General features: G+C 39.8%; 1 protein-coding gene across 1 annotated transcript in view; it reads left to right on the plus strand.

Moving 5' to 3' along the window:
- Nucleotides 1-9,384: 9,384 nt before the first annotated feature.
- Nucleotides 9,385-17,399, plus strand: part of EHD1 (EH domain containing 1) — a 49,109-nt gene continuing 41,094 nt past the window's right edge. The window contains exon 1 of the mRNA XM_072421382.1: nt 9,385-10,002. Within this exon, the coding sequence (XP_072277483.1) occupies nt 9,602-10,002 (401 nt within the window). The 5' untranslated portion in view covers nt 9,385-9,601. The remainder of the gene's footprint in view (nt 10,003-17,399) is intronic.

Here is a 17,399-nt window from a genome sequence, read left to right on the forward strand (position 1 = left end):
CGGAGCAGACTTCCCGACAGTAATTGAACCAGTCAACCACAGTATTTGTGGATCTACCAGTAATAATAATTTGATGTCAGTATTGGGCAAAATGATGGTAGGAATCACACTATAGTAGCACCAGTGTTTCTCTACCTTTTTCAACATGAGGGAACGCCTTAAAAAAAACCTTCAGGTCTTAGGGGAACCCCTACTATAATTACTATAGACACAACTAACTACATTAGTGTGCTGGATCATAGAAGGAAACAAAGAATGTCATCTTTACAGATGGCCAAAAGGGTAATTGGTATCAGTTGAACTTACCTGAAAGGCACACATTGCTTATCGCTCAGGGAACCACTAGCATCCCCTCTGGATAAACCCTGGTTAAGAAACATTGGCTTGGAGGCTGAAAAGGGTGGATTTGGGTTAAGATTAGGTAGCATTTTTTTAGTGAACTGAAGCAACAAAGTCTGGTGGGACACTGCTTTTTGTGACTGGAGACCAATCTGTTCCTGGCTATGTGTAAAACTGTCCAGATGATGTTACAAGTATGGACAAACCATTCTATGAATGCCCAGTGTGTGCTAATCGTGAAAAAAATTAGGAGGGTGTAGGATAGTCTTCCTTCTTGGCTATGGTATGTAGCATTTAAAAGAAAAACAGCAGCTGAAATGACATGCTTTCTTGTTGATAAATGACAGGGTCGTATGGAATTTCCACCTGTTTGATATTACCCCAAACTAGAATTTGAAATGTCCCTGTGTGTCTTCCTAGCCTGCATCTTGCCACATTTTCTTTATGTTAGCAATTTATACAACATGCTCAACTATTTTCATCACTCCCTGTCCTCAAAAGAGCTTGAAGTCTGAATTTACACACATGGGGGGGGGGGGCACACAATTTGGTCAGCTCCCCCTTAACAAAATTACACAATGGTTGTGCTTTACTGCTCCTTCTTACAGTGCAAATATATGGGTCTTGTAACTCACTGACAACAATGCACTTTCTATGCGGCTTATAAGATATCTGAGCTAATTTTTGAGCAGAGAGGCAGTATGAATATATGGAATCACGGAGCTTCCACTAATGGTTTTTTTATTTAAAACATTTTACAAAAATAATTAAAAAAGTATATATAAATGTAAATGATTAATTCAAATAAATTGAGGTAGACACTGAAATATATTATTTATTCTTAATAGATGCACAAAGAAATTAAACTTGATTTAACCTTATTCAGACATTAAAAAACAAATCAAGGTTGACCTCTCATTGCTATGATAAATGCACACAATGGGCCTGATTTTTAAAGCTCTCCAAGGCTGGAAAGGATACACTTTCCAAGTGAAGCTGGGTTATCCAGCAAACCTGGAATGGATTTCTTAACAGTCATTTGCTATTTGATAGCAAATGTTTTCAGTGCTGGACCAGATCCATTCCAGGTTTGCTGGATCACCTAGCGTCACTGATAAAAGTGTATCATCTCCAGCCTTGAAGATATTTATTAAATCAGGCCCTATTAATTTATGTACAACAGGCATGATGAAAGTTTCAGAACCAAAAAAGCTGCCAGAATAAAGCAGAACGAAACTTCTACTTTAACAATTTGTGACCATGCAGGACTTTATTGGAGGAAGGGACAGGCAATGTCCTGTACATGATAACCATTCTTACCTGACTGATTGATCCATGGATTCGTCAAAATCAGAATACCTTGCAATCCTGGCTTTTTTCCAGCACACCACAAGGCATAGTAGAATGTTTTTGTGAACCATGGTGTGATGCAATGCACGTATGCCAAAGCTGTGTTACCCTGTATTAGGGTGCCATTCAAAGTGCATGCACTAAATTTCCACAATGCACCAGATCACAAATGTGTTTTTAGACCTTAATCCTATTTGTGTCCATTGGAAAATAAGTATGGTTCTGATGCTCACCAAACAATGCTCTACTTGCAAATGTGAGTATATGTAGAAGGATATATATGTGTATATTATTATATCTATATGTCTGTGTGAATAAAGTTAGTGTTGACCAGTGAAATTTTGGCAAATGTATGTCAAATGTCCTGATGAACCCATTCATTATCGCAATGCAAAGAATTATGCACCATTTGTTCAGAACACACCTGCAGTACAACTGGGTGTATACTGTGGTACCATGCATTGCTAAAAATGTTGTAAATGTGTTTTTTTCATATTATAAGAAATTTAAAAGAGAAGAAAAATGGCAACTTCCTGTGAAAAAAACGGGATAGCCTAGTATCATGACTTTTGCCACTAACACGCTAAAATGCATTGACATGCATTGACACATGTGTTAATCTTCACTGGTGTGCCGGGGTCCCTTAGCATTTATTTATTGAGAGTTTGTGTTCATGGTTACAAATTAGATAACCTAAGTCTGTAGTTTTTTTTTGTTTTCTTTTTAAATAATTTTTATTGATAGAAAGAAAACATCAAATAATGTAGGATACAAAAACTTTAAAGGTAAATAACAATATCTTAATAACAGAAGTACAGGACATTCAGATAACATAAAATATTGGTATTAGTTGTACTAGATAAATAGGAACATCCATCATATTACCAGACATATGAATGTGTTTCCTCACTAACATTTTTTTAAATTTACCCAGGGATGGGGGAAAGGGATTACTACCTAGTCAGTAGAACAAGGGCAACTAATGAATTAAACAAAACAAAACCGAACAAATGCAATGTCTGCCTCATTAACAAAGAACTAAAATCATGAGCTAGCGTTAAACAAAGAAAAAAAAAAAAAAAAAAAAGAAACCTCTGAAACTTTAGGTATTGTTTAAATTTCTATAGTCGTACCATGTAGAATGACATAAAAGATCAATAAGATCACCTAATTGAGGAGAATGTGTCTTTCAAAAAAAGGCATCCAGGTATCAAAAAATCTTTGAGGATGCGTATCAAGGTGCTGTGTAGCTTCTATTTTATCTATCGTCATAAGAGAATGTAATAATTGAGTTAGTTGTAACACAGACAGAGCTATGGGGTCCATCAATTGTTTAATAATACATTTTTTTGCCGCGAGGAAACATACATTTTTAAGTTTAGACGGAGATCTGGTGGTGCTAGATACTGGTAGAGGAAAGGGAAATAAATGGAAAAGAGCCACTTGAGGTAGAAAAGTTTGTCTTTTGGCCTGTTAAATGATTTGCATAGGAAAAAGTTTGCATAGGAGCCAAAAAGACTGGATTTTTGGACATGACTACAATGCATGTTCCAGGGAAGCTAGGGATAAACCGCATTTAGGGCATGCCAATAAAAATTTGGAAACTGTAGAAGATTTGATCTTAAGATCAAATGCATAGTATGCCTTATGGAATATTTTATAATGGTTCTCCTTCCAGATTTCACTAATGATCAACTTACGAACCACTGACCAGCTAGTTTCTAAATATTCCAGGGTTTCTTGGTAGGGCATATCTAGGAATGTTGCCCATTTATCTACATAGGAATAATTGCTGGGTAAATCAGCGTCCCTAATTACAGGAACTGATATAAATCCACAATGGATAGTCTAGTGGGTGTTTTCCCAATTACCGTAAAATGGTAGATGGCAATGGAAAAACGATCAGAGCGGAGGTGGGTGTATATATAATGCTTCACTTGTAAATAGTTCAAAAAAATGTGGGGCTGGAAGTGCATATTTAACCCTTGAAATATGAAATGGCAATTTTCATTTAGCAAATTATCAAGAAATTTAACTCTCTCCTGAGCCAGTAAAAAAAAGCTTTTATTTGGGATCCATGTGGAAAATCAGGTGTAGAGTGTAGTGGCATAGCAGATGTAATGTAGTGAGAGGCTCCATATATTTTCCTGATTTCCCGCCAGACTAAAAGTGTATCACAAAAAAGCAAATTAGTCCTGACCTCCACAGTGATACGTGGCAACGGTGTATGGAGCAGTCCGAGTAAAGACCAAGGTAGAATCAGCTCATGTTTCCAATTTGACATCAGTAAAGTAAGAGGAGCCATGCCACCAGTCCCTAATATGTCGTAGCAAACAGGAAAGATTATATTTCCTTATATCTGGGAAATTTAGACCCAGTTGTTCTTTGGGGTAAACAAGTTTACGTCTGGCAATACCCGGTGTCTTGCCCTGCCATAAAAAATAAGAAAAAGCCGATTACAATTTATTTACATCCTGGTGTCCGAGCAGGAAGGGTAAATTTTGAAGTGGGTAAAGCAAACGGGCAAAACGCACCATTTTTATAGGGTGATATCTCCCCATCAAAGAAAGCCGAAGCATCTTCCAAGTTGTCAGCTCAGTTATAATTTTGTGTATTAAGGGCTTATAATTCAAATGGAGGAGAATTTAAGTGTGATGGTAGCCTATCTATCTGTAACACAGTCCTGCTGCTTTGTCCATACTGTGTATTTGAGCCTTTTGTGTAAAAGAATTAGGACGCCAGCCTTACGGCCATCAGCAGGGGAGCTCCATACCTCACCCACCCATTGCCTGGACATTAGCGGGAATAAGGAGGACGGTAAGTGAGTCTCCTGGAGAACGGCTATATCTGCCTAATTTCTTAAGATGACATAAAATTTTAGTACACTTTTGGGGAGAACGAAGACCCTTAATATTCCAGGTGACAATTCTCATTTAGAATGGGTCCCAATTAAAAGAGGAATGTAGAAGTGATGAAATCATGTCAGCAATAGATTTCCGGCCATCCCAGCTCAGAAGCCAGACACCTTTAAAACACCCAGCCACTTGAATAGGTAGTTTCAAAAGCTTGTTAGAGGCAGACAATGCGAACAAAAAATTAAAAAAAATCACAGAGAAGGGAACAAAAAATCAGAAGAGGTAGTGACAATCGAAACAATGTAGCGGTTAAGAAAACTTTTCTGGATCTTCTTTTTTGCCGATATGTGAACTTGAAAAAAAAATCTTAGAAATAAAAGTATTAATATCATAGCAACCTTTGCACTTGTAGAGTGAAAAAAGAACAGCTTTAGCTCTTATATCTGGTGACCTAAATAGTAGATAGTATTAAGGACATAAACATAACTGCCAGTGGTACAATCATAGCAGCATAGCATGGAGTCAGGAAAGGCCAACTGTAATAGTACAACAATATCTCCTCAACAGGAAATTAGTATTAGTTCATTACTGAGCCAGTCCCACCCACTACTTTCTAGATAGTGGGAAGGATGCTAAAACCAATCCACTGTAGGATGCAGTGTCTGGGAGGGGGAGCATGTGAGACACGTATGAAGGAGGATTTGGCATAGTCTGGTATGAACATGCCTGATCACTACATAATAAATGGAATTGGTATTTGTCTAGACTGCTGCACACTAGCTGTTAGTTATACTTTAAACATACAGTTCAGGGAAAAAAAAAATTTATTTTGGTTTAATTACATTTCAAGTTAAACAGCAAATAGATATGAAAAAACCCAAATCAAATCACTTTAGGGTACTACAAATATATGAATCTAGTCTAAAAGCCTGTACACGCATACAACAGATGTCTGTCACTGGAAACCAACTTTCATGATTTATTTTCAATGACAGTGGAAGGAACAAGTATTGTACACACAGTGCTGTTCTATGGGAGGAGGGAAGACGAGGACATAAGAAAGCAACCCTGCTGCATCATCGACCACTGGAAATGACAGTGTTCATCCCCGGGAGACCTCTGTACACATGCTAGATTTTCTTTAGACAAATATTTAGCGTTTGTATGTAGCTCAACTGTAAGTAATCTTATCACCATACAAATCCTTTGGCAGGTAAAACAGCTCAGTTAGAGTTTATTTTGCTTGCCTGGACCTCAGCCTCAACAACAAAGACTAGTGAAGAAGTGCACATTTCAAAGAATTTCAAAAAATGTGAAAAAGTAGATTTTGTGCCTTGCATACAGAACAATAAAGGCAGTACAATTCTGGAGCTGTATGTGGACAATAGAAGTGATACTCTGTTGACATTACATCAATTCTTAGTAGTCATCCTAGTATTGCAGGATTTTTGGGCCTAAAATAAGCTGATACTTGACAAGTATCTGTTTGGCATATTGATGATTGATAGCTGCAACTAAGATAGTAAATCCCAACCTGTTCTACTGCCAACCAAGTAGAACTCTGCTCAACTCTGTTCAAGGGGAATTGTCTACTTAAGTCCTCTGCAGAAACTGACACTTCCAGGTGTGTTGAACTTCTGGTTCCCCAATGTTTTCAGGGGTTCCTGCTATTAGCCTCAGGGTCACTATAGAGGGCCGACTGTAATAGTACAACAATATCTCCTCAACAGGAAATTAGTATTAGTTCAATACTGAGTGAGTACTAGATGGACCTGGGAGGAAAAGTTGAGCAGGTAGAAGATTAGAATCAGGACATAATTGATTAAAGTTACCAGAGGAATACAAAATTAGCAGCGTCTTGCAGTTCTTTGAAGATTCGGACCTCTTGACCAGGTAGGAATATATTTAATACAGCTGGGTATAGTAAGGCAAATTTTATACTCTTGTCTATAAGCGATTTGCATATAGGAGAGAAGGCTCTACTCTGCTTGGTTGTTTCAGGAGAGTAGTCGGAGAAAATCAAAATCCTTGAATCTTCCAATTCAAAATTATTAAGGGAACAATATGCCTTTAAAATTTGAGTTTTGTCATGGAAATCCAAGTATTGCGTTACAATTGGACGTGGGATCAGTTTGTTCCTCTGAGGTGCACCGATTATATAGACTTGTTCCTCTTTCAAAGGGGTTTTAAGGCCAAGGGCTTTCGGCAAGGCAACCGAGCAGAATTTATGTAAATCTGCTGATTTAACAGACTCAGGCACTCCTAAAAGCCTTAAGTTATTCTGACAGGTTTGGTTGTCCATGTCAGTTAACTTGTCTGAGATCTACAATCATGTGTATGCTTCAAATGGATCAGAGCTCACACAGGGACATATTTCATTGTTCTCGGAAGCTGAACAGGGCAGTGAAGTACTAATAGAAAAATTTTTATCTACTGCCGAGGAGAGGGACAATTAAAGTGACTCTGACTCTAAAAAAGACATTTATCAAAAAATGCGTAGCCAGAACATAATTGTCACATTTTGAAAAGGGTGGAAAGATTAAAATCTGGAAAGTGTTTCTACTGTCTGTGGCTATTTTAGAAAGATCTCCTGTTACCTTTAATGAAGTATTATTGTTATGAGAAAGCATATAATAATACAAGTACATTGTAATAATACAATACAAGTAACAGAAACAAGATAACAACATGCATAAAACTGTCATGTTGGCACTGCAAATGAGTGAACATTTCTAACAGCAAGAAAAAAAAGGTTATATATCCCATTGCTGCTTTACTGCTGTCTGCATCCCTTTTGATTGTTTTCCCTCACTTTAGTTAAACCGTTGCTGCCAAGAAATTTCCATTGATCAGTGGAAAATGCAGGATAAATACTCATCTGTTTTCTGTGGGTCACTACTGATACTTCACTCCTCCAACACATATATAAATCTCCCTGCTATGTTCTCCATGGTGATCCTGCTGCTGGAGAATTCTCACCAGTAAAGAAGGAGGGAATTGTAATTTTCTCTAATGGAATCCCATCTATCTCTAAAACCCAATGTGATTTAAATTCTTCCGAAATCTTTCCAAAACAGATTTGGCTGGAGATATAGGGTAATACTTGTGTCTCCAGAGGATGGCAAGTCCAGTATTTGTTGTTTTCATCTAATAATTTCCTCAACTTACAACACTTCCAAGCTTACCAGATGCCCGTTTCCCAACGGAACCATGTTCCTGTACTAATGTAGGGGCTGGTGAATGGAACCACAGCATGGCACCCTGGCATCTGGTACACCTGGAAGCGTTGATGCTGAAGATTCTGCCAGAGCCTATAGCTCACAATGACAGGGAAGTTCAGAATCCCTTTTTTGGAAAATCATTTGAAAGTCTTGGAAAATAACATTTAGATCCACTTAAAGCATACCTAAACTCAGAATTTTCACTATACATAAAAGGGTAGAGAACCCTTTTATGTAGGGTAAAAATTAAACATTTTTTTTTTTAGGTGCAAAAGGGTGCAGCACCCTTTTGCCACCTAGGCAGTTGAGAATGAATGGGAGCGCAAAGCCTCCCCGGATACCTATGTCAGGCATCCCGGGAGGCTCTTGGGTGCTCCTTCTACGCATGCCCAAGCCTCTCGGGCATGCGCAAAAGGAGTCTTTTTGCTCAAAGAGAAAAACTTGTCGATCTCACGCGTGCCCGGTGAGATCGGCAATTTTTTTTTTCATCCTACGTCACCCGATCTTGCGCCTGGGTCGGGTGACTTAGAATTAAGAACCAGAAAGAAAAGACTAAGATGGCGGCACCCAGAGCGCCAGCTCGGGAACGAATGTTGGGACGACGCAGGACCAGATGCCGGACACCTTGGGAGTGATCGCTCTACCCTGCAGTATTGAAGGTAAGTGTGATTTGTTTTTTTTTTGTTTTTTTGAGTATAGTTCCTCTTTAAATATTGAAAGTTAAACACAAGCCCACCATGCCTGGTATTATTTAAAGTGGCCATTAAAAAACATTGATGGGGAGTTTGGAAACTGAGTGCTGATCACTGATGACTCTGTACAGATGTCAGAATTTTGGTTTCTGGAATTTATCTTTTATAATTGTTTCCGGTGACCGGAGGATGGATGACCACTATACACTCAGCTTTGTTCTGTTTTGCGGAGGTGAAGAGGTGCAGTGGCACCATAGGAAAGTATGGCAATCCTGCCTGCTTGGTCATTCATTGATCTACCAGGACTGATTGGTGAACACATGTGGGAACATAAGCGGGGACCATTGTACACATGCTACAGTTTCACCAGAGATGACCATGATTGTGACAATCCTATACAATAGTGACAATAGCTATAGACATGAGCCCTGACCCTGGTAGTATATTGATGTCACAATGTGACTGCCAGTGGAGCCCAGGTTGATTTACATTCTGTGGTTCCAGTGGGTTTGGCACTCTAATACCAGTTTATAGGAACAAACATCCTCCTAAAGCAGGTCACACAGAGGTCATCCGGTCCTGAATGGTCTCAGAATCATCTGATTACACAAGTCCATTCATTTATAAAGAATCTAATGACTATAAATCTCTGCTTGTACATGGCCATCAGAATGGAATTTCCAGAAAGCCAAATACCATACAAAACAGTTGTATTCCTAAGATTTTGCGTATGGGTGAGCCAAGCCCAGATTTTTCGGTGATTTCTCCCCCACGTGTCATTATGAGAGAATATCTGGGAGGGAGCAGAGGGGAAGCCTGAGGTGATGTCATTTCTGTGTTATTAGGGCGAACCTCTGACGTATCGGCATGATCCAATTACAATGTGAAGTCCCTGAGGAAACTTAGGGGGCTCCGCCATGGTGACCAGCAGTGTGTGAACAGCACTCCTCACCCTCTGGGCCCTGCAATATACCCAGCCACCCCACACACCCTACCAGTGCGCGTTCCCGGCGTGTCATTCCGTGCACGCGCGCTCCTCTCCCGCGTCACGCCAAGCTCGATACACGCCCCTCCCCCCTGAGCCTAGGCAGCCAGCGCCGGCTCCGTTATCGAGTAGTTACGCCCGGTCACCGCCGCTACAGCTATGTTCAGCTGGGTCAACAAAAACGGCCGAAGGAAGGAGCCCGAGCTTTTCCAGACTGTGGCCGACGGTCTGTGTAGGCTGTACATGCAGAAACTTCTTCCCTTGGAGGAGACTTACCGCTTCCATGACTTTCATTCCCCGGCCCTGGAGGATGCCGACTTCCATAATAAGCCCATGGTACTGCTGGTGGGTCAATATAGCACCGGGAAGACCACCTTCATCCGGCACCTGATAGAGCGGGACTTCCCAGGTATGAGGATCGGTCCGGAGCCCACCACAGACTCCTTCATCGCTGTCATGCACGGCCCGGTGGAGGGGGTGCTGCCCGGTAACGCTCTGGTGGTGGACCCCAAGAAACCCTTCAGGAAGCTCAGCGCCTTCGGCAACGCCTTTCTCAACAGGTCAGTGTCCGAGGCACTACAAGTCCCAGCATTCCCGGGGGGCATAGCGAGCCGAGTGCCACTCCTAACCCAGGGGTCATATTCTGAGCCCGGGCTGATATAACCCCCCACCCCCCCAGGGGTCAGAAAATCGGCTGCCTGAGCCTTACCTCGAGTTAGAAGCTGACAGGGCAGCAACCATCAGACTTTAGTGACCTTTTTAGGCAAACCAAATCCAGATAAGATGATAATTAGAATTTCTTCATAAGTGTAGAAATATTCTTCATTTAAGAGGAAATATCCAGATTCTTGTGTAATTCCACAAAGTTTTTTTTTTTGTGTGTACATTTTGGTAAATTTTCATTCACTACCTGTCCCAGAGACACATCAAGAAGATAAAGGAAATCTCTTGAGGATTTTCCCAATGGAGGGTTCTAATAGCTCCAATACAGAACTGTATCAGACTTTCACAGATTTACATTTCTTGGTGGAGAAACAAGTACTGTCATTTAAACACATGGACCTAGAATATTGGCCACCATGAAATGTTTCAGTGAATGTCCTACCCCTTTCTCAGTAAAAAAATAGAGGTTAATCTTCCAAAAGGGAGCACAGACAGTAGTAGAAGGTTGGGGAGGGTCTAACCCAGCCTTTTTTTGACCTTTTTAACATGGGGGAACTCTTTGAAAAAATTACTCTAAGGTGTTCAGGGAACCCCTTAATATATTGACTATATCCACAGCTCACAGTACATTAGTGTGGTGGTCAGTGGGAAGAATTACACAGCCAAAAACATCATTGGTGTCATGTAAACTGACCTGACCGGCTCAGACATTGCCCAATGATCCCTAAGCAACCCCTGAATGAAGCCCAACTAAGAAACACTTATCTTACCCTTTTACCCTGATCACATTCCTCCGCTGCCTTGATCTGGCACAAGGGTGTAAATACCTTTTCTAAAAAGTCTTTATGTGAACACAAACTCCTCGGGGATGGCTCTAATGCCTAGTGATTGGGTGCGCAGTCACAAGAGTTTTATGTTGTGGGGTGCAGAGAAGGTGTCAGACGTGCTGATTCCTGAATGTACTGGGATTTTTGGATGTGTTGGAACAATAGATCTGTGTTGGGTACACGAGAACGCCGGAAAGTCTGGAACTATAGTGGTTTCATCTGAGTTTACACAGAGTGACACCAGGCCCACTATCTGCCAACCACTCTGTTAATCACCCACTGGCATTGGCAGGGTAAGGGTGGAGGGAGGTTTTATAAATATCTGAAAACATAACTAATGAGAGTGCTGCACAGGAAGTTGTCGGCTCACAGGATTTCTGTCATGATCAATTTTTTGCACTTTTGCGAAAGACATATCAAAACTTTTACTGCTATATCTGACAGATTAGAACAGGGGTGCCCACGCTTTTTTGGCTTGCGAGCTACTTTTAAAACGACAAAGTCAAAATGATTACCAACAATAAAAACTTTGACTTAACTGCTCTGCGTGGTAGAGTTTATTTTGAAAGGCAGGGCTCCGCGATCTACTCACGTTGCCTTTGAGATCTACCGGTAGATCGCGATCCACCTGTTGGGCACCCCTTGGATTAAAAGGAAGCGAATAAGAGAAGTTCATTGCTAGATATAAGCAAGTAATAAGAGTCCAAAAAAACATGCACTGCATGCTCGGTCATAGATCTAATAGGGTATCGGCTAATCCCAACTTGTTCTCTTTCATATTCTCCAGAAATGCCAACCATAAGGTTGACTGTTTGTAGTTACATTTTTGTAGTTACAAAAATCTACAATTGCTTTGACTGTTTCAAAAAGATAGAGCTATTTGCTCCCATGACCGTAGTTACATAGTAGGTTAGGTTGAAAAAAGACAAGTCCATCAAGTTCAACCACTAGGGAAATAAACATATCCCAGATATAAAACCCTATAAGACAGTTGGTCCAGAGAAAGGCAAAAAAAACCCTGGTACAATTTGCTTCAACAGGGGAAAAAATTCCTTCCTGATTCCATGAGGCAATCGGATGTTCCCTGGATCAACAGTCACTGTTGTTTGTACTTTAAACCCCCTTAATATCCAGTTATATTCTGTGCTTCTGGAAGAACATCCAGCTTTTTCCTAAAGCAATCTATAGTAGTTGCTGAAACTATTCCCTGAGGGAGCTGATTCCACATTTTCACAGACCTTACAATGAAGAATCCCTTCCTTATCCGGAGCTTAAACTTCTTTTCCTCCATATGCAAAGAGTGCCCTCTTGTTCTTTGTAATGAGCCTAAAGTGGATAATGGGAAAGAGAGTTCTCTATATGGACCATTTATATATTTATACAGGGTGATCATACCCCCCCTAAATGTCTATTCTCAAGGCAGAATACATTCAGTTCAGCTAATTTATCCTCATAGCTGAGCACCTCCATTCCTTTTATTATTTAGTTGCCCTTCTCTGCACTCTCTCCAATTCAACAATTTTCTTTTTTTTTTTGAACTGGTGCCCAAAACTAGACTGCATATTCCAGATGTGTTCTGACTAATGCTTTGTACAGGGCAAGGATAATGTCTCCATCTCTGCAGTCTATTACTCTTTTTATACAATAAAGTACTTTGCTAGCTTTAGATATTGCAGCTTGGCATTGCATGCTGTTATTGAGTTTATGATCTACCAGAACCCCCAGGTCCTTTTCCATTTCTCACTCCCCCAAAATGTATTCCCCTAGACAGTACGAAGCATGCATGTTGTTAGCTCCCAAGTGCATAATTTTACATTTATCTATATTAAATATCATTTGCCACTTGGCTCCCCAATCAAACAGTACATCCAGGTCTGCTTGTAGATTATAGACATCCTGTATGGCCTTAATTCCTTCATTATCATTTATGAAGATGTTAAACAGTAAAGGTTCCAACACTGAACCCTGGGGTAAACCACTAATAATCTTAGACCATTCAGCGTATGAATCATTAATTTCAACTCTCCGGATGCGATTTTTAAGCCAGTTCCCAATCCATTTACAGTTTAACGTTTCTAAACCTATCGACCCTAACTTCCATATTAACAGTTTGTGGGGTACAGTGTCAAATGCTTTAGCAAAGTCCAAGTACACTAGATCAACTCCTATTCTGCTGTCTACCTGTTTACTTCCTTTTAAAAAGCAAGTAAATTTGTTTGACAACTTCTGTCTTTCTTAAAGCCTTGCTGACTATCACTTATAATATTATTTTCTAGCAGAAACTCCTCTATGTGGTTCTTTATCAAACTCTCTTAAAACCTTTCCAGCTAGGTTAAACTAACGGGCCTGTAGTTACCTGGTAACCACATTGGCCTTAACGCCAATCCATCGGTACCTTGCCAGTGACTAAAGAGTCTCTAAAAATTGGAAATAATGGCTTTTAAATAACTGAGCTCAGCTCTTTGAGGACACGTGGATGTACTCCATCTGGTCTTGGTGGTTTGTAAACCTTAATTTTTCCAAGCTGTTTCTTAATCATATCAATTCTGGACCATTGTGGCTGATTTAAGGCAGTGACATTGCTATTATGAATTTGGACTTGAGCCATTTTCCTTTGTGTACACAGAGCTAAAAAAAGTGTTTAGTAAATCTGCCTTGTCTTCATCCCCGTTTACCAACCTAGCAACATCCTCTAAGGGGCCTACATGCTCAGGTCTGATCTTTTTTGCTATTAATATATTTGAAATTTTTTGGGAGGGGGTTTGCCTTTGTAATCTCTTTCATTTTGATGTTTTGCACGTTATGTCCTTTTACATCTTTTGTTATATTCTTTATAGGTTTCAAATGATGAAGGTGATCCTTCATTTTTATATTTTTGGAATGGCCTTTTTTGTTCCTTATGGCTTTTTTAACATCAGCTGTGAGCCACATAGGTTTTAATTTTAGCCTCCTAAATTTATTACCCATTGGAATATGTTTTTCAGTTTTCTTTTGTAGAACAGACTTGAAACATTCCCATTTCTGTTCTGTGTTCTTTGAGGACAATATTGTCTCAGAGTCCAAGTCACAGGGAGCCGCCCTTATTAATGGAAAATGTTCTCCCTTAAAATTAAATGTTTTTATCTTTCCTGTTTTTGCTTACTGTTTACAGCTTACATTAAATGAAATCATATTATGGTCACTGCTACCCAGATTCACTTTTATTTGCACGTGTGTTATAAGCTCTGTATTGTTAGAAAGAATTAGGTCCAGCAGAGTATCACATACCACATATCACCATAAAATTATGTTGTATTAAATTCACAAAATTCCTCCCTTTTGCTGTTCCTGTAGTTTACTGCCATTACTCCAGTCAATGTCACAGTAGTTGAAATCTCCTATGATTAAAACACTTCCACTTTTTGCTGTGCTAGTAGTTGATTTTCTATTTCTTCCTTAGCACTGGGGGGCCTATAGCAGGCTCCAATAATTACCTGTGTGTTATTCAACCATGAAAATGTGTGATTTATTTGTTATCTACCGTGTTTCCCCGAAAATAAGACCTAGCACTTTTCCCCCAACCTGCCCTAATATAAGACCTACCCCGAAAATAAGACCTTGTAGAAAAAGAAAAAAAAAAAATACTCACCGAGCGGCAGACAGCGGGCGTACACACTCCGAAGCCGATGCTTGCCTTGTAGTTCCAGCTCCTGTTACAGGAGTGATATTACATGCACTTCGCCTGTCAGAAGCCAGGAACTTGGCTCGCGTCTTCTGATAAGGTAAGTTTTTTTTTGTTTTTTTTTATTTTAACCAGCACAATTACGGTATAAAAATAAAAAAAAATAAATAAAAATGTGAGCAATCATTGCCCCAGCCACATTTTGTGCTGATTTTAGGTTTGTAAGGACAAGCTGGCTGATTTAATACAGTAACAGTGCAAGAAGAGAAATGCTGAATTCAGTAACCAATACCGGTAGCAATGAATCAATGAAGAGTTTAATTTACAATTGGGTCACCATATAAAACTCTCAAATGCACAGAAAAATAAAATAAATAAAAATGTGAGCAATCATTGCCCCGGCCACATCCACTGAGTGCTGATTTTACACAGATCCACAGATGCTGTACAGTGCACCTGTGGGTTACCGTATCTTTTCTGGTGCACTGTGCTGCATCTGTGGATCAGTGTTAAAGCACCTTAATACGTTAACCACTTCAAAATGTGCCTTTTTTATGGCCATATTCATACATGAATATGGTAAGTGTTTTTTTTTCATTAAAAAAAGTATATAAGACCTACCCTGAAAATAAGACCTAGTGTGTTTTTGGAAGCCCAAAAAAATATAAGACAGTGTCTTATTTTCGGGGAAACACGGTATCACCTAATTGATCCACATCAGTGTATTGTCTGCATGTGTCTCACCTTGATTCAATTATGCTTCTTTTTTTAAAATCGGTGCACTGTTTAAAATGATAAAGACAAAACGACTCCATTATCATTTACACAGTTCACCATAACACCAACATGTTTTTTATTTAACTGTATGTAAAATATTAAATTATCCATTAGCTAAATCCTCTAATGAGCCTGAACCAATGATTACCACTTAAAGCAAAAAGTTTAGCATCCAGTTGTTCACAAAGTTAGCCCGAATACGCAACTCATATAGTAAACCAAATATATAGTACAACGTTTTTTTCATGCCACATATTTCTACCAACATGTAAATTCTAATAACTCTGCAGTTTTCAGTGCATGATAAGGCACATACTATTATCCATGCTCTGCCCGGGTTCTGTTGCTGAACAATTACCTTCAATGTTTACCATTCACTGACTTCTCTCTTACGCCATTTATTTGATCTGCCTGTTTGTTCTTCCTGCGTCCCTCGTTGTTGCAAGCTGGCACTCCCACATCCAGGAGGTGTGTTCTGTGCAGCCAGCGGTCACGTAAATATTGAAAGTAAACATTGAACCACATACCACCATTTTATAACATAGCATTGGTGTTCATAATATGTACAATGATTTTTTTTTTTTTTAATGAAACTGAATTTTTATTGAAAAGTTTTACATATACATCAAAAGGGGCAAAACAAAAAGAACATAGATATTAACACAGTATACAGGAGCAATATCAATATAATAGCAAAACCATATAATAACAAACAAAAAAAAAAATATATATATATATATATATTTATTTATATTTACATATAAAAAAGCTACAAAAAGAAAATAACAATAGTGGAGTACAACTCAAACAATGTGGTTTTAGGTAATAAACACGGCAGACCAGTGGATTCCCATATACAAAACATGACATCACATCCATATCTAAAATGGGGAAGGAGGGGAAAAGAAATGGGGATTTCTGAGGCGGTTTACTGTAGGAAAAAGGGGGGGGAGCAAGGGAGACCATCATATCTGCAGTTTGAGCATAATAATCATCCCATGGCTCCCAGACCTGTTCAAATTTAGTGACAGTGTTCCTGAGTAGAGCAGTAAGGTATTCCATCATTCGAACATCCTGAATACGGGCGTATAAATCTTCTAGTGATGGAGGGGAGAAAGATTTCCACTTAGTGAAGAACAGGGTGCGAGCCACTACCAAAATATGTGTAGTGAGCCTAGATGCGAGGTTGGAAAGACCTGTTAGGGGCAATCCCAGCAGGTGATGTAGTGGATCTAAGATGGATTGACATTTGGTCACATCCCCCAGTAGCTGGTTAACCTTATCCCAGTAACTTTGTCTAATGGGACAAAACCAAAAAATATGTTCTAGAGTCCCGTGGTGGGACCTACAGCGCCAGCAGGTAGGGTCAGCCTCTGGGAACAGCCTATGTAACACATCTGGGGTGTGGTACCATCGAAATAAAATCTTATACAAATTTTCTTTATAAAGGGTACAAATGGAGCTTTTATTTGCTGCCTCCCAGATGTCAGACCACTCCTCCCCATCAAGGGTGCGACCTAATATAGCTTCCCAAGTACACTTTTAAGCAAATTTACCAGTGGCCTCCCTCGTTGACATATGGAGGAGATAAGGCCCTTGGTGTAAGGACCACCTGCACACAACCTCTCAAAGGAAGTCATTTGAGAAAATCTTGGAGATTGCTGAAGAGAGAGGACATAATGTCTGATCTGCAGGTATGCAAAGAAAGAGGTACGGGGAAGGTCAAATTTCTCCTGTAATTCTGGGAAGGTAAGTAATCTCCGCTCCAAGGGATGCAAAATATCCTGGATATGGAAAAGCCTTCTCTCTCGCCAGGGTTGCCACATAGATCTGGTGAGACTGTCGGGTATCGGGGAGGTGTGTATAATAGAGGTAAGTACCGAGGTTGGGGCGGAAAGGCCATACTTAAGTTTGTGGGCTCTCCAAATATTTCTCATGAACACCATCGGTGAAAGTAAATCCCTATCTGTCAGTAGCATTGAAGAACTCCATAGCATCACATTAGGGTGCAGAGGGGCAAGCCAGGCCT

This window comes from Pyxicephalus adspersus, chromosome 9, assembly GCF_032062135.1.
Source record: "Pyxicephalus adspersus chromosome 9, UCB_Pads_2.0, whole genome shotgun sequence".
NCBI lineage: Eukaryota > Metazoa > Chordata > Amphibia > Anura > Pyxicephalidae > Pyxicephalus > Pyxicephalus adspersus.